The following is a 20,636-nucleotide window of genomic DNA, read 5'->3' as shown; positions in this document are numbered from 1 at the left end:
CTTGAAGCACATGCGTCTACTGCCCAGAATTTTTGAAGCCCTCCAAATGGGTATGATGAATAAGGGGTCTTTGGTTCGTAATCCAGGAATTCAGTGAATACATTTGGTAGAAAACCGAAATTATGTTTTTGAAACCTGTTTTAGGATTTTGTGATCCAAAGAATATAAATTTTGAAAACAACATTTTTATGTTTTCTTTGAATTAGAATTAGAATTTTAAAATTTAAAATGTAGAATTATATTACATAAGGTTAAAAACATTTAGAAATATAGTATGTCATGTTATAATTTAATTTAATTTTTTAAATAAAATTAAAATATTTATTATGTAATATATTATAAGTTAAGTTAAATTTCAAATTCCGTTCTTATGGTTTGGATAAAGTTAAAAATTGGTTAATATGGTTTGATATAACTTCATATATAATCTCTATGGTTTGTTAAATCCTTTTAAACAATCCCTACCATAAGGTTTTGTGAAGCTTTTATCAGATCATATGGGGCAAATTCTAATTAATCATAAGACTTAAATTCTAATTTCTTCGAGACAAAAATTTCAATTTATCCTATAAATTATATATGATTAGAAAATAATGATTTTACACTTTTTAACATAAACTATGTTCATAAATAAATTATTAACTAATATTTAATGGGTAACTAACAATTAGTTTGTAAATATTTAAATTAAAATCTAATTTTTAAATTCTACTATCAACACATCTGAAAACATGAAATATAATTGTTTTCATTTAATCTCTTGTTTTAAAATTTCTATTTTTAAATTCTCTCACCAAATCTGTTTAATGGCACTTCACAATCATTGCCGTCACATGCTTGCGTGGCCGCCCAAGTCCCAAGTTTTCTGCTTCTCAATCATCAAATTATATCCACTTCATTTTGGAAAACATAGTATTTGTATTGATTTAATCTCTATGTAAAAGTAATTTTAACCTAATCTTTAATAGAAGTATTCATATCACAGCTATCTGAAAACCAGCTTTCCATTACTAACTTTATCAAAATTAGCTTTACATTTTCAACTTAGTGTTCGATTACAAACATAGAGAACTTGTTCCTCATATATAGATTTGTTGTTTCAAATCCCAGCCCTTCATTCTTAGTCGGAACCAACACATCTTAAACAAACCTACTAGTTTGCTTCAGATAATCTGACATCAAGTTGAAAATTATTTAGAACTTTAGAGATTAAATAGTTTATTTTGAACTCCAAAGACTAAATAGGCATCAATTTTAAAATTTAGGAACTAAAAGTTTGGTCCAATTTTAGTTCATGTACTCACATCACATTGATGCTTAATGCTCAAGTCATCGGTCTCTCTAACCTCCTTCCAAGTATTCTTGTTGGTTGCTGGAGAAGAGGAAGTCAACTAAATAATTTTGAAACAAAAATTGAGCAACACACATCATGCAATTGTAAACTCATACGTAAACAAACAATAAATTAATCATTAAATCATACAAAACATTCGAGACTCGAACATACGAATTTCATACTTCCAGGCCAGCTATATGTCTGTTTCTTCTAACCAAAATTCTAATTCTAATGCACTATGACCAACAGCAATACAAATCCCAACAATATTCCCAAAATCTAGCATTATATTATATTACAGAGTCTCAAAGTTGCAAGTAGCTAATACATCCTATATTTGATGTTTACACAAACAAAAGCTCAAGCAAGGGCAGTGGCAGTGGCAGTGCAATCTGTAAACGTTGACTCACCTCTGGTTCCTTTTCTCCTCCAAAAATTGCAGTCATGGTGGAACTGGGCGGCGATTCTGAAGCTATGAATTACGAGGGCCTTTCATGTACAGTAGAAGGAGAAGAAGTCGGTGATTTCATTACCAGTCCAGAGTGATTATTAGGCGAGTGATCAAGGAAATGGTCAGAATGATGCAACAAGTAAAGGGTCTCAATCCAGCCGCCATGGATATTGAGGTGCTTGAGCTTGGAGGAATCTCAGTTCCGAACCCTGTTGTGCTGCCTATGCTCGAAGCTGGATTGTCTGTGTTAAACACTCCAGGAGGACTTCCATTTCTGCACCAAGAACATGGATGATTAATTTTTCCTCCGATAACCCCCTTTTCAACTAATAACTATTGGATTTTTTTTGTTTTTTTTTTTTTTAATTTAAGCTTATAAACCTCCTACGAGTTTCTTTGTTTTTGATACTTTTAGATTGCTTTCAAAATCCAAGACAAACTTAAAGTTCCATGTAATAATTATTTGGTTTTTTTATTTTTGATGTTTGAAAATTAAACTTATAAATACCATATCCAACACCATTGGTTTCTAAGTTTTGTGATTTGTCTACCCTTCAGAGTGTTTTCAAAATCCGTTACAAATTTTAAAAACTAGAAAAAAATAGTTTTGAGGAAAGATGAAAATCACAACTAAAAAGATATGAGAAAGCAAGCACAATTTTCAAAAATCAAAATGGTTATCAAACTAAAACAAATAGTTTTTCTTTAAAAAAAATCTTTTTGCAATTTGACTATGAATTCATATTTACTTGGGAAGATGAAAATCATGGGAAGAATAGTGAAAAATACAAGCATAACAAAAACAAAATATGCGGAGGTATTAAACCATCTGAGTTAAATTCTAAGAAAAAATCATGGGAAGAACATAAAAAAATGTTGAAACGGAAGATTACAAATTAGATAAATCAGATGAAGATATATTATAAACTATCCAAACGTGTAGTTCAAACCTATGAATTAAAAAAGTCTTAAAACTTTTTCAAAGAATTCAAAGGCATGAGAGGCGAACAGAGCACGTACTCTGGCATGCCGTTCCCTAAGGGTGAAGACGTTGTTGGGTTCGTAACTGTAGTTGGTGAGACGGTGATCGGCGCTGTTGTTGTTGGTGTCGGCGTTGGAACCGACGGCGTCATGGATGCCGGCGTCGCAGAGGAAGATGATGATGGGTAAATGCAAGAGCCAGTGCCTGTTACAAGAAAAGAAGATTAATTGCGAAAAAACAAAGGATCAAGTGGGGGATTGAGAAACAATGAACATCTTCACTTACTTGGATTGGAGTTGGTAACCATTGCAGATCCTCCAAAGTCGCAGCTTGTAGAGGAAGGATTCTTCTGAAAATAGCTATTGAATGCAAAAGAAGCGTGATTTTCAAGTGTATTTGGGTTGTAACAGCTTCCACCTTGCTGGATTTGAGAACAGTCGGCCGCTCCAGTGCCACAGGCGTAGTCCAACGCCGACTGAAGAGCCATCTGCGAAGCGCCGGACCTGGCCACGCACCAGCTTTGTCCTGGAATTACCGGTGCGTTCGTCGTCGCCGGAGGAGACACCGGAACTGGGTTTGTGGCGGGTGTTAACCCTGGAGCGCCACCTGTCGGAGCTGGATAAGTGGTCACAGGGTTCGTTATGGGCTGTACTCCGGGGACAGTAACCGGCGGCGCAACCGGATTGGTGAGCGGCACCGGAGAGTTAGCCGGAACTGTGATGGGTGTCGTCAAAGGAATGGACACCGGCGTGGCAACAGGGCTCGACGGAGTGACAGTGACAGGGTTGGTCGAGGGAACGGTGATGATTGTCGGCGTGGAGGTGTCCAGGGTTGTCGGAGAATTTGTTGTGGCATCGTGAATTGTAGTCCGACCAAGTTCAGTGAACTTCCATTGCAACTCCGTGGAACCATTTTCTTCCACTACCAAATGCGACCTACCTGCAAGAATGGAAGAATCAGAAGCATTCAGAAACAGAACTGAAACAAAACCCCTTAATTTTTTTTTCCAAAACAGGAAATGCCATTAGTGGGAACAAAAGAAAATGAAAAGTTTAGATTCAGAAACTGTAACTCGCAGGAACCAAGACAGAATCAAAGCAGAAAACGACGAACTGAGCTAGATCTATAATCTGTTCTAATTGGAAGACAAGAAGTTGCTTACCAGAAGAGCAGATGGCGAGGAGAGACAGAATGGAAAAGAAGAAGCATTTGGAAGCTGTTTGGGCCATTTTAATGGTGGGAGGTTATAGTTTTCTGGGGACAAATGAAGAGACCCAACTGGATTCTTAATGGGATCGATTTAATTTAGGCATTGCTTTTAAAAACAACGAAACCAGACAGGAAAAATGGTGTAAAAGGAAAGGACTTATGAGCTAAACATGCAAAGTGAAAGAGAAAGAGAAAGGAGGGAAAAGGGAAGGTAAAGGTGAAAAAAGTAGACAGATGACCAAGTTGCAAATGCTTACGGCTGCAATATAAAAGAAAGAAAATAGATTATTAATAAATGAAAGGGAAAAAATGGTTACTTTGTGAGCAAGGATGATATTGGAAATGTTGCTCTGATGACAGTAGAAAAAGGGGAACAGCCTCCATACTTTTTTGCTTTTTCCATCTTTTCTCAAAAGATAAATAACCTCAAAGATAATAAAGTAACATTCAACCATGGCACAACTACAAGAGAAGAAAACATGCATGTGCATTTGTACACACATGCACCCATGACTGCAACTAAGCTAAGGTGATTCCATTCTCTTCCCTTTCCAAGTAATCACAACCCTTTTTTCTCTCTTTTCTCCAACCTAATTTCTTTTGAAATTGGGAGCAAGATAATCAAACTAAAGTTTACCAGTTAAATTGATTAAACAATAAGCTAACAACCATTCCAATTTCCAACAAATATATATACAAGATATGTTTTCTCAAAATCCGACTTTAAAGTCCAAAGAAGATTAGATATTAAAGTTGTCTCTGGACAGATGCAGTGGAGGGGTAAAATAATATAACTGGATACAAATGTGTTCAGCTCAGCAAAACCCACAAAGCTAATAGTTTATTAGAGGTGGAAAAGAAAGAAATGAGAGAATCAGATCGACATGGAAACTGGATTAGGATGAAATGATGCAGCCTTTGGCCTTTTGAGATTACTTCAGGAACAAGATTTGACAGCCAATATTGGAAAAATGAGACAGAATGGGCAGAACATCTGAGTTTATGCAGAGTGCAGCAAAACAAAGGGAAAAAAGAATACACAAAATCATCCAGGCTTTGAAACGAGGTTGATGCTACAAATGCTTTCCTAAGTGGCTCAAAAAAAAGGTTTTTTGCTACTTTCCACAAACATGGAGGTCCTGTTGCGGCTGGTGATGGTGGAATTAAGATTTAGAATATACAATGGGAGTGGGGACAATGCATGTGGAATAACCTGTGCCGCTTTGGTTCTTCGTATCAATGGATCAAAAGCACCTGTCTGACTAGACAAAGCCGAAAGCAAACACATTGCATTTAGAAAGAGAGTGCTCATACCGTCAATCATCTGTTTTATATTTCTCCATGGGGCTTTCCTGCATAAAGCCGTACGCCACCTTCTGATACCCAATTCCAGAATCATAACATGTTTCAAAACTAAATCTCAAACTTGAGAACAATAATTCAAATGCACAGTACACTAACTCAGAAAAGGCATCCAAAATCCCTAAGAATATTTCAGAAAACAAAAATGAAAAGCTAGCTTTTCAAAATAATTCTCCAGCAGTCTCTGATTTAATACCCTTGCATGCAAAATAAATCCATGGGATAGTCGAGAAATTGCATGTCAATTTCTTGCCCATACACATTAAAAGCAGAAATATCAAAGATGATAAAAAGAGCACGGTGCTTTTCCCTGCCCAAAATTGGAAACTAAAGAAATATGAATCCTTGAGAGTTGAGCCTATGCCACGCATATGCCTGATTCTAGTAGAAGATAAAATGGTAGTGGTTTGCCAGCACATCTTCAGATGATGTTCTAACAAAGACTGAAATCGATTGGCTTAGAGAGCACAAATTAAATATGATGCAAAACGTGATATGATGCACCCTACTTTATACTAAAGCAAATTTATCTAAATTATCACCTATCAATCCCCTTTTTCTCTGATAGGTTTGCCTTTAATTAACTATAACAACTCAGATTATTCATAATGAAATGAGAAAAGTCACTGTCGAGGAACAAGATATCATAAAATTCTGAAGTAAAAGAGAGGTTATTAAAAATTCCTTTTGCCACTATACCCAACATTTCTGTAAATTTGGTCTATATATTTTTAAACGTTATAAATACTATGATTAATTTACATCCACCGGGCGACCGGCAGGAAGCAATATCCTACAAAATATTGATGCAAAAGACATCAGTACATAATTTAAATAGCATTGGCATTTCAGGACTTCATTCTACTTCATGTTGGAAAGTCCATATCATCCAGCTCTAGTCCACACTGCTTGACCAAACAATCAACTCACTGAAAAATGGATCATAAACAGCTTCTTTTGCTGAATTATATTTGTCTAGACGTTTCTTGAATGCACGCAGTTCCCTTTCATGCTTTGAATTACGCTCCTGGAAAATATCGACAGCCTTTCAATCAAATTTTTACAGTTGACATTTCAGACAGTAAAAACATTTCCAAAACCACTGTAAACGTACACCTTTTTCGATATCTGAATCCCCAGAAGACAAACACCATAGAAGGAAAAAGGGGGGGGAGGAAAAGGAGAGCAGCCACAGTATTTATCTTTGGATTTTATGTCAATCTTCAGAATAACCAACTTCATACGTTACCAAGTTTTGTTTAGACATAGACACGGACTATATATATATATATTGTAAACCACTTCAGAAATAAACTTTCTGAATATGTACGAACCTTTAGAAAATAATACAACCCAAAAAAAATCTAGCTACTTATGTAGATTCAAAATCAACCTTCAGAATAATAATTAAAGATTAACTAAATTATGTTGATAAATCTACTCTAGAAGTCTTTGAGAAATGAGCAATAAATTTTCTTTCAATAATCTCTAACAACTGAACGTGATTGTTCACAAAAGCTAAATTCAATTCTTCCGTTTCTGAGGAAGGATTATGATTGATTTCCTGATAATATATAGAATACTTACGAATGATTTCTTCAGAAGTAATATATCCACAAGGTAGAGTAACCACAGGACGTTCGTTCTAGGAAAGCTGTTGAATATAAAATCAATGGTTTCAGTTATGAGTCACGTACAATTTTTAATAGCGAAAAGTATCGGGTTAGTATGATGGATGGTAAAATGTCTACCACTAAGTACTATATTTTGAAAGCATATTGTCTTGCTAATTTCATCTATTACATTTAAAAATACTAGATGTATCAACTTTGTGCATGGAGTTGTAGATTCATATCATGTAGAATAACAATGGTAGCTCTTGCTGGGAGGGCGGGGGAGGGGAAGAACTAGAATAAAATCTTCCCCTTTGCACTTTTACCAAGCAGCAAATCCAGCATAAACAACACCGTGCTCATCTTTTTTGGACATTTCTAAAAGGATAAAATATAGGTCTCTCATGTTTGGATATTTTTTAATCTAGTCCCTATCATTTAAAAAGTTTTAATAATCCCCAATGAATTGGCAGTTTTAAAATAATCCCCTATGCATTAGCATTTTTCAATTTAGTCTGTGACAACTGATAAATATTAAATTTATAGATGATAAACATGCATGGTATACTACAATTTTTTTAATGTTATAATACTTATTGAATTAGGAAAAATTTTAGAGGAGAAAAAGGACATCTAGAAAAGCAAAGTTTCTTTTTTCTCCTCCAAATTTCTAGAAATTAGTATAAATTTCGACTCTTTTTATTTAAGAAGATATTTTTACTTCTCTAAATTTCATTAATTTTAAGTTAATAATCAACCAATTTTTATATTCAGCAACAGAGATTAAATGGACAAATATTAGGTTAAAATTACTTTTTGTCCCTAAACTTTCATGTAAGCAACAATTTAGTTCTTGAACTTTTTTTTAATGATTTAGTTCCTACATTTTCATTTTTGTTAGAGTTTAATCTACAAATTTTAGTATGTGACAATTTAGTCTTTGTATTTTTAAATTTTTAATGATTTAGCCTCTATTATTGAGCAAATAAAATGATATTGTACATAAACAAATGTATAGGGAAAAAAAAAGAACTAAATTGAAAAATACCAAATATTAGCAATTAAAACCTGAGGATGCCAATGGGGAAAACGATCAAAATCGCCTCTATGATTGATTCAGATATGATAATTGATAGAAAGATAAACGCATAAATACTTGTACCTCCCCTCCCAGCAGTCTCCGGTCACCTCCTTCATTTTCCTATATGTTTCTGACTGCATATGAGAACGAAAAAATAAATAAATAAATAAAATTAACACGAAAATTTTCAAATAAGTAAGATTGATAATATTTATCTTTAGTAGTCAAATTGAATGGTTGCTTACTTGTCTATCTCCTCTTGGACCCTTAAAGAGATAAGGGTCCGAAGAGAGATCTAAAAAGAGTATGTCTTCACCTGCAAGTGAAACATTCATTGAGTTTTCTAACTCCCTTTTTGGCTAAGCAAGCAACAAAGCTAGCTCATAAACAAATTTTAATTAAGAAGGGAATTAGCTCAGTGCAAATTCCACAAAGACGATAAATTAAACCTCTTACCAGTATTGATTCGCGATAGAGTAAAGTCAATTATCGAAATCTGAAGTCCAAATGTTTGTACGGTCATGTTCTTACCCTCAAGGGTGAACTGCAGCGCTTCAGAATCATTCCGACTTAAAAGTACATTTCCCCTAGCAATAAATACACGATCCAAATCAGTAGTCAATGAAAAAGAAAAAAAAAGATCAAAATAACTGTAGAAGGACGAAGAACCCGACCAATGCAGATCTCGGTGTTCAAATTCATAAGCAGCTTCAGCTACAGCCAGAGCTGCAGTAACCTGCAAATCATCGAAATTGGATTTGATTAAAACTTCAAAAGCCAATAATGCCAGTAAAAATCAATGCAGACCTGTACTAATAAGCTCTGGGCCTCGTCATAATTCAGGAGTACAAAGCTTTCAAGATCTTTTCCCCCATGTTGGAGAACAAACACAACATAAAACTGTACAGAACGTCAGCAAGAGTCAACAACCGGATAAATTGCATAAACCAAGCCTCTAATATCATAATATGACATTTTATTTAAAATAATTTAATAACAGTACTCAAGGAATAGATTGTGAGATCTTACAACAAAGTGAAAAGTTAGTAGTAGATGAAGAAATACAAAAAAGAAATAATCATGATGTTCTAGCTACAAAAGTTATTTTCACAAGATGAGCAATACTATCTGAACATATATACGTTTCGATGTTTTATGTTTCCCCTTTATGATGTGGGTACATATAAAAGATTAAAACTCAAATACATGTTGCAAAAATGTTTTGGAAGAAGAAATAATTCATGATCCATACAAAAAAGGAAACTTGTTTCTCTGGAAACCCAAATACATGTGTTATATGAAGAAACACAAAAATAAATAAAATTATCTTCTAGGTACATAAATTATTTTCACAAGATAAAGCAACATTATGAGAACAGATCTACGTTCCTGTGTTTTACGTTTCCTTTTTAAATTTCGGAAAAAGAAATAATTCATGATCTATACAAATTATCTTCTAGCTACATAAATTATTTTCACAAGATAAGCAACATTATGAGAACAGTGCTACGTTCCTGTGTTTTATGTTTCCTTTTTAAATTTCAGAAAAAGAAATAATTCATGATCTATACAAAAAGAAACCTGTTTCTCTGGAAACTCCTTAGGGTGATCATTTTCTGAACCATGCTTTTCATCCCAATCTTCCCATGCCTTGATTAGTACAGCATCATAAGAACCTTGACATACCCTTAAACTATTGGATAAAAAGATCACGGAGATATTAGTTAATAGTCCATAAGAAACTGCTCCATTACTGCTTACGAAAGTTATTCTCTCATAACCCAGTACATGAAATGTGCTGGAAACAAGTTCTCTCTCCTTTAATTAGCCTAAAAATTGCATCACATCAAAATGTTTGATTGCCCAACATAAAGCAAAAAGAAATTACTGCGGATAAAAGAAAAGCGTGCTGGAAAATTCTAGTTAGTGGATGTGCATTGACATCATAGAAAACCATGGACATTTATCTCACTAGGCAGTAAACATACTCTATGGTTCGTATGAATGTTGTGCAAAAGTTATCAGCACCACCCTCATTACTTCTTAAAGTGTTCAAAGTTCTGGAAAGTATGACTTCCTCCAGCAATTCTCCTGATCTCTGATACAAAGTATAACTGACTTAGAGTTATAACAAGTTTCTGACTTCTACTACATTCATCAGAATCAATGAAATAATACAAAATCAAAAACAAATATTATACTCTTTTTATAGAGCAAACGAAAGAAAATATAGTAAAGAATTTCAAAAAATCAATGCATTAAAAATCTACTTCCCAAAACGCAAGGACTCTTCAACATGATCTTCCACCCCACAATTATTCTATCAAGTGCCACTTGCCTAGCTGGAACAGTCATGAGTTGGTAAAGTGTACCTTCTGTATTTCTCCATTAACCTGTAAATCTCCGTCTATTGGAACTATCTTGCAAACGGTGTTACCAGCTTTGAAAGCTTCTCCATACGTACCTTCACCAACTTTGACAATAGTTTCCGGATCACTGAGTCAAGAACTCAATTAAAGAAATGTAAAGAACAGTGAGAAAAATTCAAACTAAGCCAGCCAAGAAATTAACTGGAGAACAACTTCAATTGCAAGAGCAGTGGCCGCAAACCATTTACCTAATGGCATACGAAAGATTAAATGTGAATGTATATTCTTGACTCTATGACAATTGGAGACTGGAATTTCAGCAAAATTACTTGAGTTTAACAGATTTAAGAAAACTGTAACTTGGCGAGCTTGATCCAGAATCAACTCATCCAATTAATACTTCCAAGTAGAGGTTGTCGTGCTAAACCTTGACAATTAACTAAAGGGCAGGAACACAAATCCCTAAGCTAATCCTCAAAAAACACTTTGCAGGTACTAATGACGTTACTTAGGAATCTCCGTTTGGAGGTGGAACCTCTTCCCACCACTCCTTATACAAAGAAGTCAGAGAGGCAAAGAAGAGAACAGATTCAGAAACCAACCATTAAATCTTGGAGAAGACAAAAGGCTAAATATATTGTTTTATGCTCCTTTAAACCATAAGCGAGATAAATACATGAAAATACATATTTTCAGAATGAGGAACAAACCAATAATTAGAAAATGCATCTTTAAGCGTGGAAGGAGCTGACTGTCCACAAACTGCTAATAATGCACCAAGTGGATCCAAATTATGTTTATGGAAAGAAGTAGATGTTGATGTTAAAGAAAGTTTCTTCACAGCAACTTCAATGTCTTCACGATCCTCAGTTCTCACATCTTCTGCTCTGTTAATTCTGTTGCTTCCATTGCCATCGATTTCAAGGGCATCGATATCATTTATGCTGGAAACAAATCTTCTCTGAATAGAGCACAAGTGCACATCTATCTCTCTAGCAGACTTCTCAGGAGTTTTCAAATTGAATTGGTCCAAATGATTTCCACCAATTGGCTCAAAGGTCCCCACTGGAGTTTCTAATATCTTTGATAACGTGCTAGAAGGTGCAAGACTGTAATTTGATTTCTTGGCAATTAACCATTTTTCTATTCTAGAGCATAGAGATGGTATTGTAGCACTACCAAACTGACTGCTTGTCCACGTACTGAAGCTCTTGGGGGAAGGGCTCTCCTCCAACAACTCAAAAGCATCTACCTCTTGAAAGTATGCACGCTCCTTGTCAAAGTTTGTAGGTGGTACACACTTTCCCTGCCAATTTCAAATATTAAAGTAATTGTGATGAACGTAGAGAATGAAGGACCTCACATAAACTTCAAATACTCAATGCAAGGCATTGGTGGGAGATACAAAAAGGTTTAACATTTACGAAAAAAGAATAAACGTATAAAACACTCTAACTGCATAAAGTAGGGGAAACAAAGGTCACCAGTAGAAAAGAAGATTACTTTGGGTAGAGCAGGTTTTCCTTTTCTCTTTGCCTGCTTCTGTTGAAGATGATGATCTATACAAGCCTCAATTGCAATACTCGCCCTCCCTCTAATAAAAGTCAAACACAATACTCACCCAATTGCAAATGAATAAGAAAATGAAGAGTGAAGACAATAAGTGAATATTTGGTTAGAGAGTAACATCAATCAATAAATCAATGGAGCAGGAGATGCCATCCTTGTTCCTAGCTCTATAAGGGTTTTTAGTCTTTGTCCTGGTCCCATTTACCAATTCGGCAATTGAGATCATGGTCAAGGTTGGGAAATCCCCATCCCTAGGCCAGGATCCCTACAAAGACAATTCCTTATTCAATATTTAATTTTTTTAGATTAAAAAGTTATTCAATATCAAAATCATAAAATATATTAAAACTACACATATCTTGTATTTACATTATTTACTTATTTAAATAATTAGTTTTTAAAAATATTCAATACTCAATAATTTTGTATTAACAATATAATAGAAAAGGATGATAAATATATATATTAATGATTTTTTAAAATTGGAATCAAGGCCAGAAGAAAGGTGGTGCGGGAAATGTACTTCCCATCCCTGTCCCCAAAAGAATGGATGGAAAAAAATTACCTTGATCCTATTGTAAATGAGAATTCTCCATCTTGTTTGGAGCTAAACACTATGAGGACAAGATCCATTGGGGAATTGTCATTCCTTAACATCAAATGATCTTATTCTTTTACGTGCTTGATTGATGGAAAATATACCTTGATCCTATTGTAATGAGAATTCTCCATCTTGTTTGGAGCTAAACCCTACAAGGACAAGATCCATTGGGGAATTGTCATTCCTTAACATCAAATGATCTTATTCTTTTACGCGCTTAATAAATCAGGTTTTGCTTCCTTACTGTAATAAATTTTCTGTGGTTTACTTCAATGATATATTAATTTATAGAAAATCTCACACCTAATCAATTTTCACACTATAAAACAATGAACTCTACATAAGCTTAAAGAAACTCTATATAAGCTCAAAGAAACTCTACATAAGCTTAAAGAAATGCACATTCTTGACCATTGAAATATATTTTTTAGGATTTCTACTTCGTAACTGATGGATTTCCTTCATATTTTTGTAATATTTTTCTTTATTGGTAGATATTTTTTTCTTATTGGTAGCTGGTCTTTCTTCTAAGACTTTGTATTTGATTCAACCTATAGAAGAAATACAATAATTTTATTTCTCCCAAGATTCGTGTAGGTATCAAAGCAAAAAACCTTAGTTCTTAAAACCTTAGTTCTTAAAACCTTAGCAGTCATTTTTACCACCTCAGAACACAATCCACCAAGTTCTTCAAGAATTTCAACACAACTTTTAAAATTGGAGAGCTTTTAATATACTTAAACACCAACAGTTCACCCTAAATAAAGAAATAACCATTCATGAAGAATAAAATGAAAGGATACACGATCCACCAAAGAAACTGAACCCACAAAAAGAAAAAAAAAAAGGAGAGTCGTTAAAGAAAGGGCCTCTGATTCTGTAAAATAACACCGAATAATTACCCAAAAATATAATAAAATCGTAAGTGAAGTCCAAAGAAAAATATGAAATTTGACAAGAGACCACATATCACTCGGGTTCCCTTCCCAGCTCTACCCCTATTCTTAGCCTCCCAAAGTTCTCCAAACCCTTTGAGATAACAATAGACACCTATGGAGTGTGTATTGGTGCTATATTATCCAAAAGTAACCACCTATTAAAATTTTTAGTGAAAGTAGATGAACTTTTCATTGAATAAATGATAAGAGACTTACACTCAGAGATACAAACTCCACAAGGGAGTGGTAAACCGAACAGAACAAAACACAAAAGGAACCACTCTAGTGAACCAAAAGAGAATATAATACAGAAAAGAAACTTTCACAACAAGAAAACATTGAGTGAACCAAATAAATAGAAACTAGTAAAAAAAATATTTTAAAAAATAAAAGATAAAAAGGACCAATCTCAAAACAAAAGGCTGCTATCTAGGAAACGAGCTAAAGACAACTGCTGAAAACCAAAAGCTTTGGATGAGTTGAGCCTCAACCAAAAAGAAAAACCACCAAGAAGAAAAGGAGAATTAAGCCCCAAATCATCAAGGGAGAACCATTCAACCCAAACCAAAAACTCAAAAGAACAACGAAACATCAACAACGAATTCCTTGAGCATTTAAGGGAGGAATTTCACGAACCATGGGCTTCAATAAGAGAAGCCAATTTCTTCTTCTTCATTTGAACCCCTCAAACACATTTCCCTTCTGGAGCTCCAACAAGTTCAACATCAATTCCTATAAGGCTCAAGTTGATGCCCATTGGCATGCTAAGAGTTTCAACTTGGTGATCTTGTAATGGTGCATGAAGAACTCTAGACTTCCCGCAAGGACTCATTCTAACTTCCCGCTAGGACTCATTCTAAGCTCACCAACAAGAACATTGGCTCATTTCCGATTTTAGAGATGATTGGCCCGAATGCTTACTGTATTGACCACCCTCCTTCCATACCCATTAGCAACACCTTAAATGTGCTGAATGTCCTCCTCTGCTTTGCCCCTTCTGAATTCAACTTAGCACCTAAAATTCTTGAGTCTTGGGCAAGTCTTCTTTTTGGTGGGAAGGGTTTGATGTAGGGCCTTTCATTATATGAGAATTCTTAACCAAGTGTGGTTGATTACGACCTTACATCTATCATTACACATTGGAATAGCATTATATAACTCTACATGGCATCTTTTGCCCTTTTGCAATTTCATGCTATCATTGAAATTATGATTCATGTTTCTCATCAAAAATAAAATTAAAAAAAAATAATAATAATAAATAACCAAGTATGGTTGTGGTAATTTTACTTTCTTGTAATTCGTTTGGCTGATTGTTTTAAGTTTGTTACAGCTATTTCTTGGCTGTTTAGTTGGTTCAGGCTGTCAGCCGGTTAGGCAAGCCTTCCCTCTTGTATAAATATAGCCTCTTTGTAAGCTTTTAGGCTGAATTTTCCATTTCCATAAAATAGCTTAAACTTAAGGGCATCAGAAAATCTAGCCAAGAGAACCTAGGCCTTGCTAAAGAGTTTCATTAGCCATACCATAGATGCGATCCTACTCAGCATGTGAATAAAAGTGCAATATGTCAAATTAGACAGGGTCTATGAATAATACTCTTTTTTACAAGAAAAGAAGAACGGCCAAGGTCAAACAGTATTGATTTGATCCCTACACTCTATAACCCGTTCTTACAACTCGTCTATCTTTTTAAGATCACTTCATGGCATCCGATTAGCAGTTATTCTTCATGGTAACTCGACAATCTACTGCTGCAGAGCATATTAATCTGTTATGTAGACTTATTTCGTTGTCGTTTGGATATTTCCCTTTTTGTGTTTCATTATAGTCATTACATAGTCAACTTAAAAGGGATAAGCTACAACAAAATTATCCGTGTTAGCAACAATTAAGAAACCAGAAACCAGATATCAAACCGATTGACGCCCTTATTAGAATTGGCAACATAAAGTTGAGAAGAACATTAAAAGAAAATCGAAATAAACCTGACGGAAAGGGCACGGTTCCAACTAATTCTCTTACTGTCAACAGCAGCTAAACTGACCCTGTTCACATTGCAACGATTCGAACCCAAGTTCGGCTTCCTGCAAGAAAATTGAAATGGAAACATGAAACAGTGGATTTCATCAAACAAAATAAAACATAGAGAGGAATTAAACGAGTGATTGAAGAAAATTTACGGGGGAACGGCATGAACGGTCTTCTGGGTTGGCTTTCTTCGTCTATAAACCTCTTCTACTCGCGCTTCTTCTTGGCGATCGCTTCCCTCGCTAGCTATTAACTCCGCCCACAAATCAATGGCCTTTCCACCTAGAATTTGACCGTCTAACACAATCAGAGAGTACGCAACAAATTATATAATGGAAGGAAGATGAGCGTTAGAATGTTGTGGTACCTGATTTGGAACTCATGGTGTCAAGATTGGAGAGAAAGTAGAGGGAGTGAGAGAGGAGATGGGGAAATGCAGTGAAGGAGAGTTCGAAAGTCCGAATGGCGGGAGGACAAATGAGCAACCCAAGGCCAGAAATGACGCCATTTAAATGCCTCTCCCAATTTCCAACTATGAACAGCTTTCCTAAGAAAAGGGAAAATTTGGGTAATTCTGAAAAATGACCCTTAAAAGCTTTTTTTCCCTTTAAACTACTATTTTGATTCTTGAAATTTGTTTAACAGGATTTTATACTTTCAATTGTCTAATTTTAGACCACGTTTACATGGGTTAAAACATAATCTATCCATAAATGTGAGTCCTAATTAATTAGTTTTATTATTGTTTACCTATTTTCCATAATCATAATGAGATGTGGGGTCACTTTAAAATTTGTAATCTAATTAAGGAATAAAAGTTGTTCAATCTTAGTGTAATTGAAAATTACGTGGATCCATTACCTTTATTGTTATTATGAATTTGTCACATCTATTTCTACTGTTATCGTTACTATTAGGGTCAAACATTAACGATAATAATAAAATGTGAAAATTCATAATTCTAGGTAAATGTAATCAAAAGCAATCCAATTGTGTTTGCGATTCAGGTTTATTACTATTCATTCATTAATAAAATTTCATTTCGATTGCAACAATTTTCATTATGATTTAGTAAATGCAGCCTTAGTTCATGAACTTTTAATAAATCTTAAATTTAGTCCTCAAAATTAATTTTTATCAAAATTGATTAAATAATAATAATAACAATTTTCATGCAAATAAATATAATAGGTGAATATATTTTCAGAATCTTAGTAAAAATGTCAATAGATTACCAAAAGTTTTTAAAAATCAACAATAAATTAATATTGGAGATTAGATTTAAAATTTATTGAAAGTACATAGATTAAAATTGAATAAAAGTACAGAAACTAAAATTGAACAAACTTAAAATTATAAGAACAAAAATAATATTTTTAACCTCTATTTTATTACTATTAATGGGCTAATTTAGAAAACGGAAAATTGGAATAGATGGCTAAAAATATTATGTATTTTTTAAAGATAGCGGATTGTCTTTAATGAAATACTACCAACACATTCATTAAGAGTTCATGGTTTTATGTCCACATTTACCCTCGACGAGAATGTTGTATAGGGAACACTATGTAATTAAAAAAAATTGTAAAGAAATGTAGGAAAAAGATATTCATAGCTCGATAGATTAACTAATTTAGTACAAATTATAACTTCCTCTACGAATTTTTATGTTTTGAAATCGATTCAAATTTCTTGAATGGAAAAATATGATATGACAAAGACCTTGTTGTAAGTATACTCGACGAACTTAATCTTAAATATTATCATTATATTTATAAATTTTAGTTCTTAGATCAGGATTTGCAACTAGTTCTCCTAAATTGATTTCTATATAAGATCTATCGGAATCATATGTGTGTTTTCTTTTTTAAGATGATGACTTCTTGATCTCTATTATTATTTTTTTTTTATTTTAAAATATTTCTCCATATTGATATAGGATTAACTCTGCAAAAGTATTATCAATATAAGTATTATTATTTATTATATAGATTTAAAAGTATGAAAATTAAAATGATTAAGAAAATTTATATACTAAGTAATATAAATCTGAAAATTAAGTTAAAAAAAAGTTAATGAAAATGTTGGTTGAAAAATATCTATAATCAAAAGAAATTAATTTTTTCTTCTTTTAAATTATGGGTAACAACCCTATCAGTTTTCGATTGTAAAATAATTTAAATTTCAAAAGTTACATATTGAAGATATTTGAACCCACATCTTGTAGCTTCAACATGTGCCCTCCTCACTGCTACACTATTTTAACCTTCAAGAAAAAATATTGGTTTATATATACACATATATCGTTAGATATTACTTGATTTTTTTTATAAAAAAAGGTAAAATACGATAAGTTAAGCGGGACCATGTGCCCCTCTGGCTCCCATATGGCTCCACCGATACCCTCAATCGCATAGATTGCTTTTTTGAATTCTTCTAAAGCCTCGATATTTGAAGATTTGTGTTTTTTTTTTTTTTTTCCCAAAGAAAAACACTTTGGTGTTGAGTAGGTTGTATTTATATTTGAATTAAATTGCCTTTTTCAAATAGTTCCACTTCCCAAATATTTTGTTTATTTGAATTATTTTATTAATATCATATTTTATTTAATTTCTTTTATTAGCATTGGTTTCTTCTTTTATTATTTTTTTCCAACTTTGGTATTTAATACTTCCAAATATTTGGAAGAGAAATTACATTGTATAGCAAATATATTTTAAGAAATCAAAGTCATGACTTCAATTTTTTTGTAATTGCGGGTGTGACAATCACATAGCAATCACATATAAATCAAATAGCAATCATATAACAATCAAATTTTTAGGCGAAATTTTTTTTGATATATTTTGCAAAAAAAAAAACCTAGAGACACGTGTCCTTTTATTTTTTTTTAAAAAAAAATTAAAGTTGCAATTGCTTCCTAAAATTACTAGTTTAAAAAAATGAAAAGGAAGTTACCACCAATTCTTTTTACAATATGATTGGACATTGAAATAAAACAAATAATTTTTTAATTAAAAAAAAAATGGTCTACAAAAACTAGAATTGGGTTCGGGAGACGTTTGTGTATGAAAGGTGTTAACACCCCCACAATACTCGTTTAGAAAATGGTAGCCAATTTGTAAATCTTAAATTGAAATTATTCTTTAAAGAATTTTTTTTTTTTAAAATAAGATTTTTAAAATAATGTTTTATTTTACACCTCATTTCTCTTTATTTAAAGTTATGATCCCATAAAATGAGTGAAAAAATTTCATCAATTAAGCTATATTATAATTGAGAAAAAAATTATTCACCTCAACAAATTGAGAAATTACTACAATTTCTCAAATTTGTCTTAGGATAGCATTTTAATAAATGATTTTTTAATATATATATATATATATTATTTTAATTAAATTCATTTTATCTTAAGTTCAAAATCTCGGACTTCCAAAGATTATGAACCCTCACTTCGAAAATCTAAAAAATCGGATTCCCAAATATTTATAGAATCCAATAAATTTTAGAAAAACGTCATTGAAACAAAAAATTAAAAGAAAAAAATATTAAGACATTTTTTTAAAAACAAAACTCAAAATATTAAATGCTAAAGATTTTAAAATGAACTTAAAATTTAAAATGGTTGAAATTAATAGAGAAATATTACCATACAAGTTAACATCAAATTTAATACATGTAAATTTACATGGGCAAAGTATACAATTTAACAATGCATTTAAAGTGATAAATAAATAAACAATAATATTTACAAGGATATTAAAAATTTAACTAAACATATTGGAAGTCAATCTAGGACTTCAAAAGAATCAACTTTCTCATCTCAATAATCTAGAAAATAAGATTCTCAAATATGGTTAAAATCCATATCATATATATATGTATATTACAAAAGTGAACCCGAATTAAAAAAAAAAAAAAAAAAAAAAAAAATTCAAATATTCATTATCAATGATATATTAAGTTGTCCACAAAGAGAATAAAGAAAATAGAAATGTGCATAAAAATAAAAATAAGAAAATGCTAAAGACATAATAAACAACACTATAATAGAAAAATAAAGTAAATTATTTACACGAACTAGCAAAATTTTAATATGGGGTTGTAAATTTTTTCAACCCAAATAACCATTATTAAAAAATGAACCCAACTCAACCCAACCATGAAATATTTTAGTTGGGTTGGATTGGTTTAAGTTAATCGGGTCATTTATTTAAAATTTTGTTCTAAAAAGAAGCAAAACATAAATATGTAAAAATATAATTTAATTATTTTTCATATATTGAATTAAGATTAACAACTCAATTTCAATTTATATAGTGAAATTTTATTTCTTAAGTGTAAGAAACTGCTTTTAAGAGTTGTTGAAAAATAAATTATTCAAAAAATATTAAAATTAAATAAAATTATGATCAATATATGTATAAATAATTGTGTTATAAGTAATAAAAAAAATATATTTTAAAGTTAATAATAAATTCGGATTGGTTTGAGTTATATTAGGTGAACCTATGAACCAACCCAACCCATAAAATTTTCATTTATTTAAACCCAACCTAATCCAAATGAGTTGATAACCCAACCCAACCTGGGTTGATCGATTTTTTCGGGTCATCAGGTTTTAAAAACCCCACTATCAATGATAGAAATTGATAGAAGTTTATCATTAATAGACACCGATAGAAGTGTCTATCAATATTTTTTTTTATTTTTGTAAATAGTTTGACATTTCTTTTATTTGTGAAAATTTTTCCAATTAATATGAATTAAGTGAATCAATGAAAGTACTAATCATAAAGATAAATATATAATGCTTTCATATTAAAATACAAAAATATATATAAAACATAAAATAAAGAGAAAATAAAGAGATGTATAGAAAATAAACAAAATTTAACAATAAACTAACAATTAGAAAAATAGTAAAAAAAAATATGTGGGCTGGTAGCCCACTGAAATAGGCGTAAGTGGCAGGTGCCACCGAAGCAACACATAAAAAAACTTGAATTTTACTTTTATAAATATATATACTAAATTAGCTTTTTTTCCCCTTCTTCAATGTATTTTGTTTTACTCTCTTATTCTCTTTCATTCTAA

The 20,636-nt window shown here is 32.3% G+C and overlaps 2 protein-coding genes across 6 annotated transcripts; both read right to left on the bottom strand.

The window, feature by feature from the left end:
• Positions 1 to 986: 986 nt before the first annotated feature.
• On the bottom strand, positions 987 to 5,436 carry LOC120071193 (mucin-2). 4 transcript variants are annotated; one of them, XR_005480177.1, is made up of 6 exons: positions 5,293 to 5,436; positions 3,055 to 3,708; positions 2,808 to 2,973; positions 1,747 to 2,061; positions 1,305 to 1,372; positions 987 to 1,172 (listed from the first exon to the last, which is right to left on the bottom strand). XR_005480177.1 is itself a non-coding variant. In XM_039023313.1 (4 exons), the coding sequence occupies exons 1-4, from the start codon at positions 5,375 to 5,377 to the stop codon at positions 1,866 to 1,868; spliced, it is 1,101 nt and encodes a 366-aa protein (XP_038879241.1). In that variant the 5' UTR covers positions 5,378 to 5,436; the 3' UTR covers positions 1,494 to 1,865. The 4 variants fall into 4 exon arrangements, 2 of the variants coding, with proteins under 2 accessions (XP_038879241.1, XP_038879242.1); XR_005480176.1 differs by having other exon boundaries at positions 987 to 1,372; XM_039023313.1 differs by lacking the exons at positions 987 to 1,172; positions 1,305 to 1,372 and having other exon boundaries at positions 1,494 to 2,061.
• Positions 5,437 to 5,975: 539 nt separating this feature from the next.
• On the bottom strand, positions 5,976 to 16,067 carry LOC120071191 (serine/threonine-protein kinase haspin homolog). Of its 2 annotated transcripts, XM_039023312.1 has the most exons (15): positions 15,907 to 16,067; positions 15,692 to 15,821; positions 15,497 to 15,595; positions 11,907 to 11,997; positions 11,114 to 11,709; positions 10,407 to 10,530; positions 10,023 to 10,132; positions 9,616 to 9,727; positions 8,842 to 8,934; positions 8,709 to 8,770; positions 8,491 to 8,621; positions 8,280 to 8,350; positions 8,116 to 8,168; positions 6,928 to 6,994; positions 5,979 to 6,367 (listed from the first exon to the last, which is right to left on the bottom strand). In XM_039023312.1, the coding sequence occupies exons 1-15, from the start codon at positions 15,920 to 15,922 to the stop codon at positions 6,236 to 6,238; spliced, it is 1,887 nt and encodes a 628-aa protein (XP_038879240.1). In that variant the 5' UTR covers positions 15,923 to 16,067; the 3' UTR covers positions 5,979 to 6,235. The 2 variants fall into 2 exon arrangements, with proteins under 2 accessions (XP_038879239.1, XP_038879240.1); XM_039023311.1 differs by having other exon boundaries at positions 5,976 to 6,367; positions 8,491 to 8,770.
• Positions 16,068 to 20,636: the final 4,569 nt, after the last annotated feature.

The sequence above is a fragment of the Benincasa hispida genome, chromosome 2 (assembly GCF_009727055.1).
Source record: "Benincasa hispida cultivar B227 chromosome 2, ASM972705v1, whole genome shotgun sequence".
Lineage (NCBI taxonomy): Eukaryota > Viridiplantae > Streptophyta > Magnoliopsida > Cucurbitales > Cucurbitaceae > Benincasa > Benincasa hispida.
Note: the sequence above shows the minus strand (reverse complement) of the source record. Positions and strands in the feature narration are given on the sequence as shown.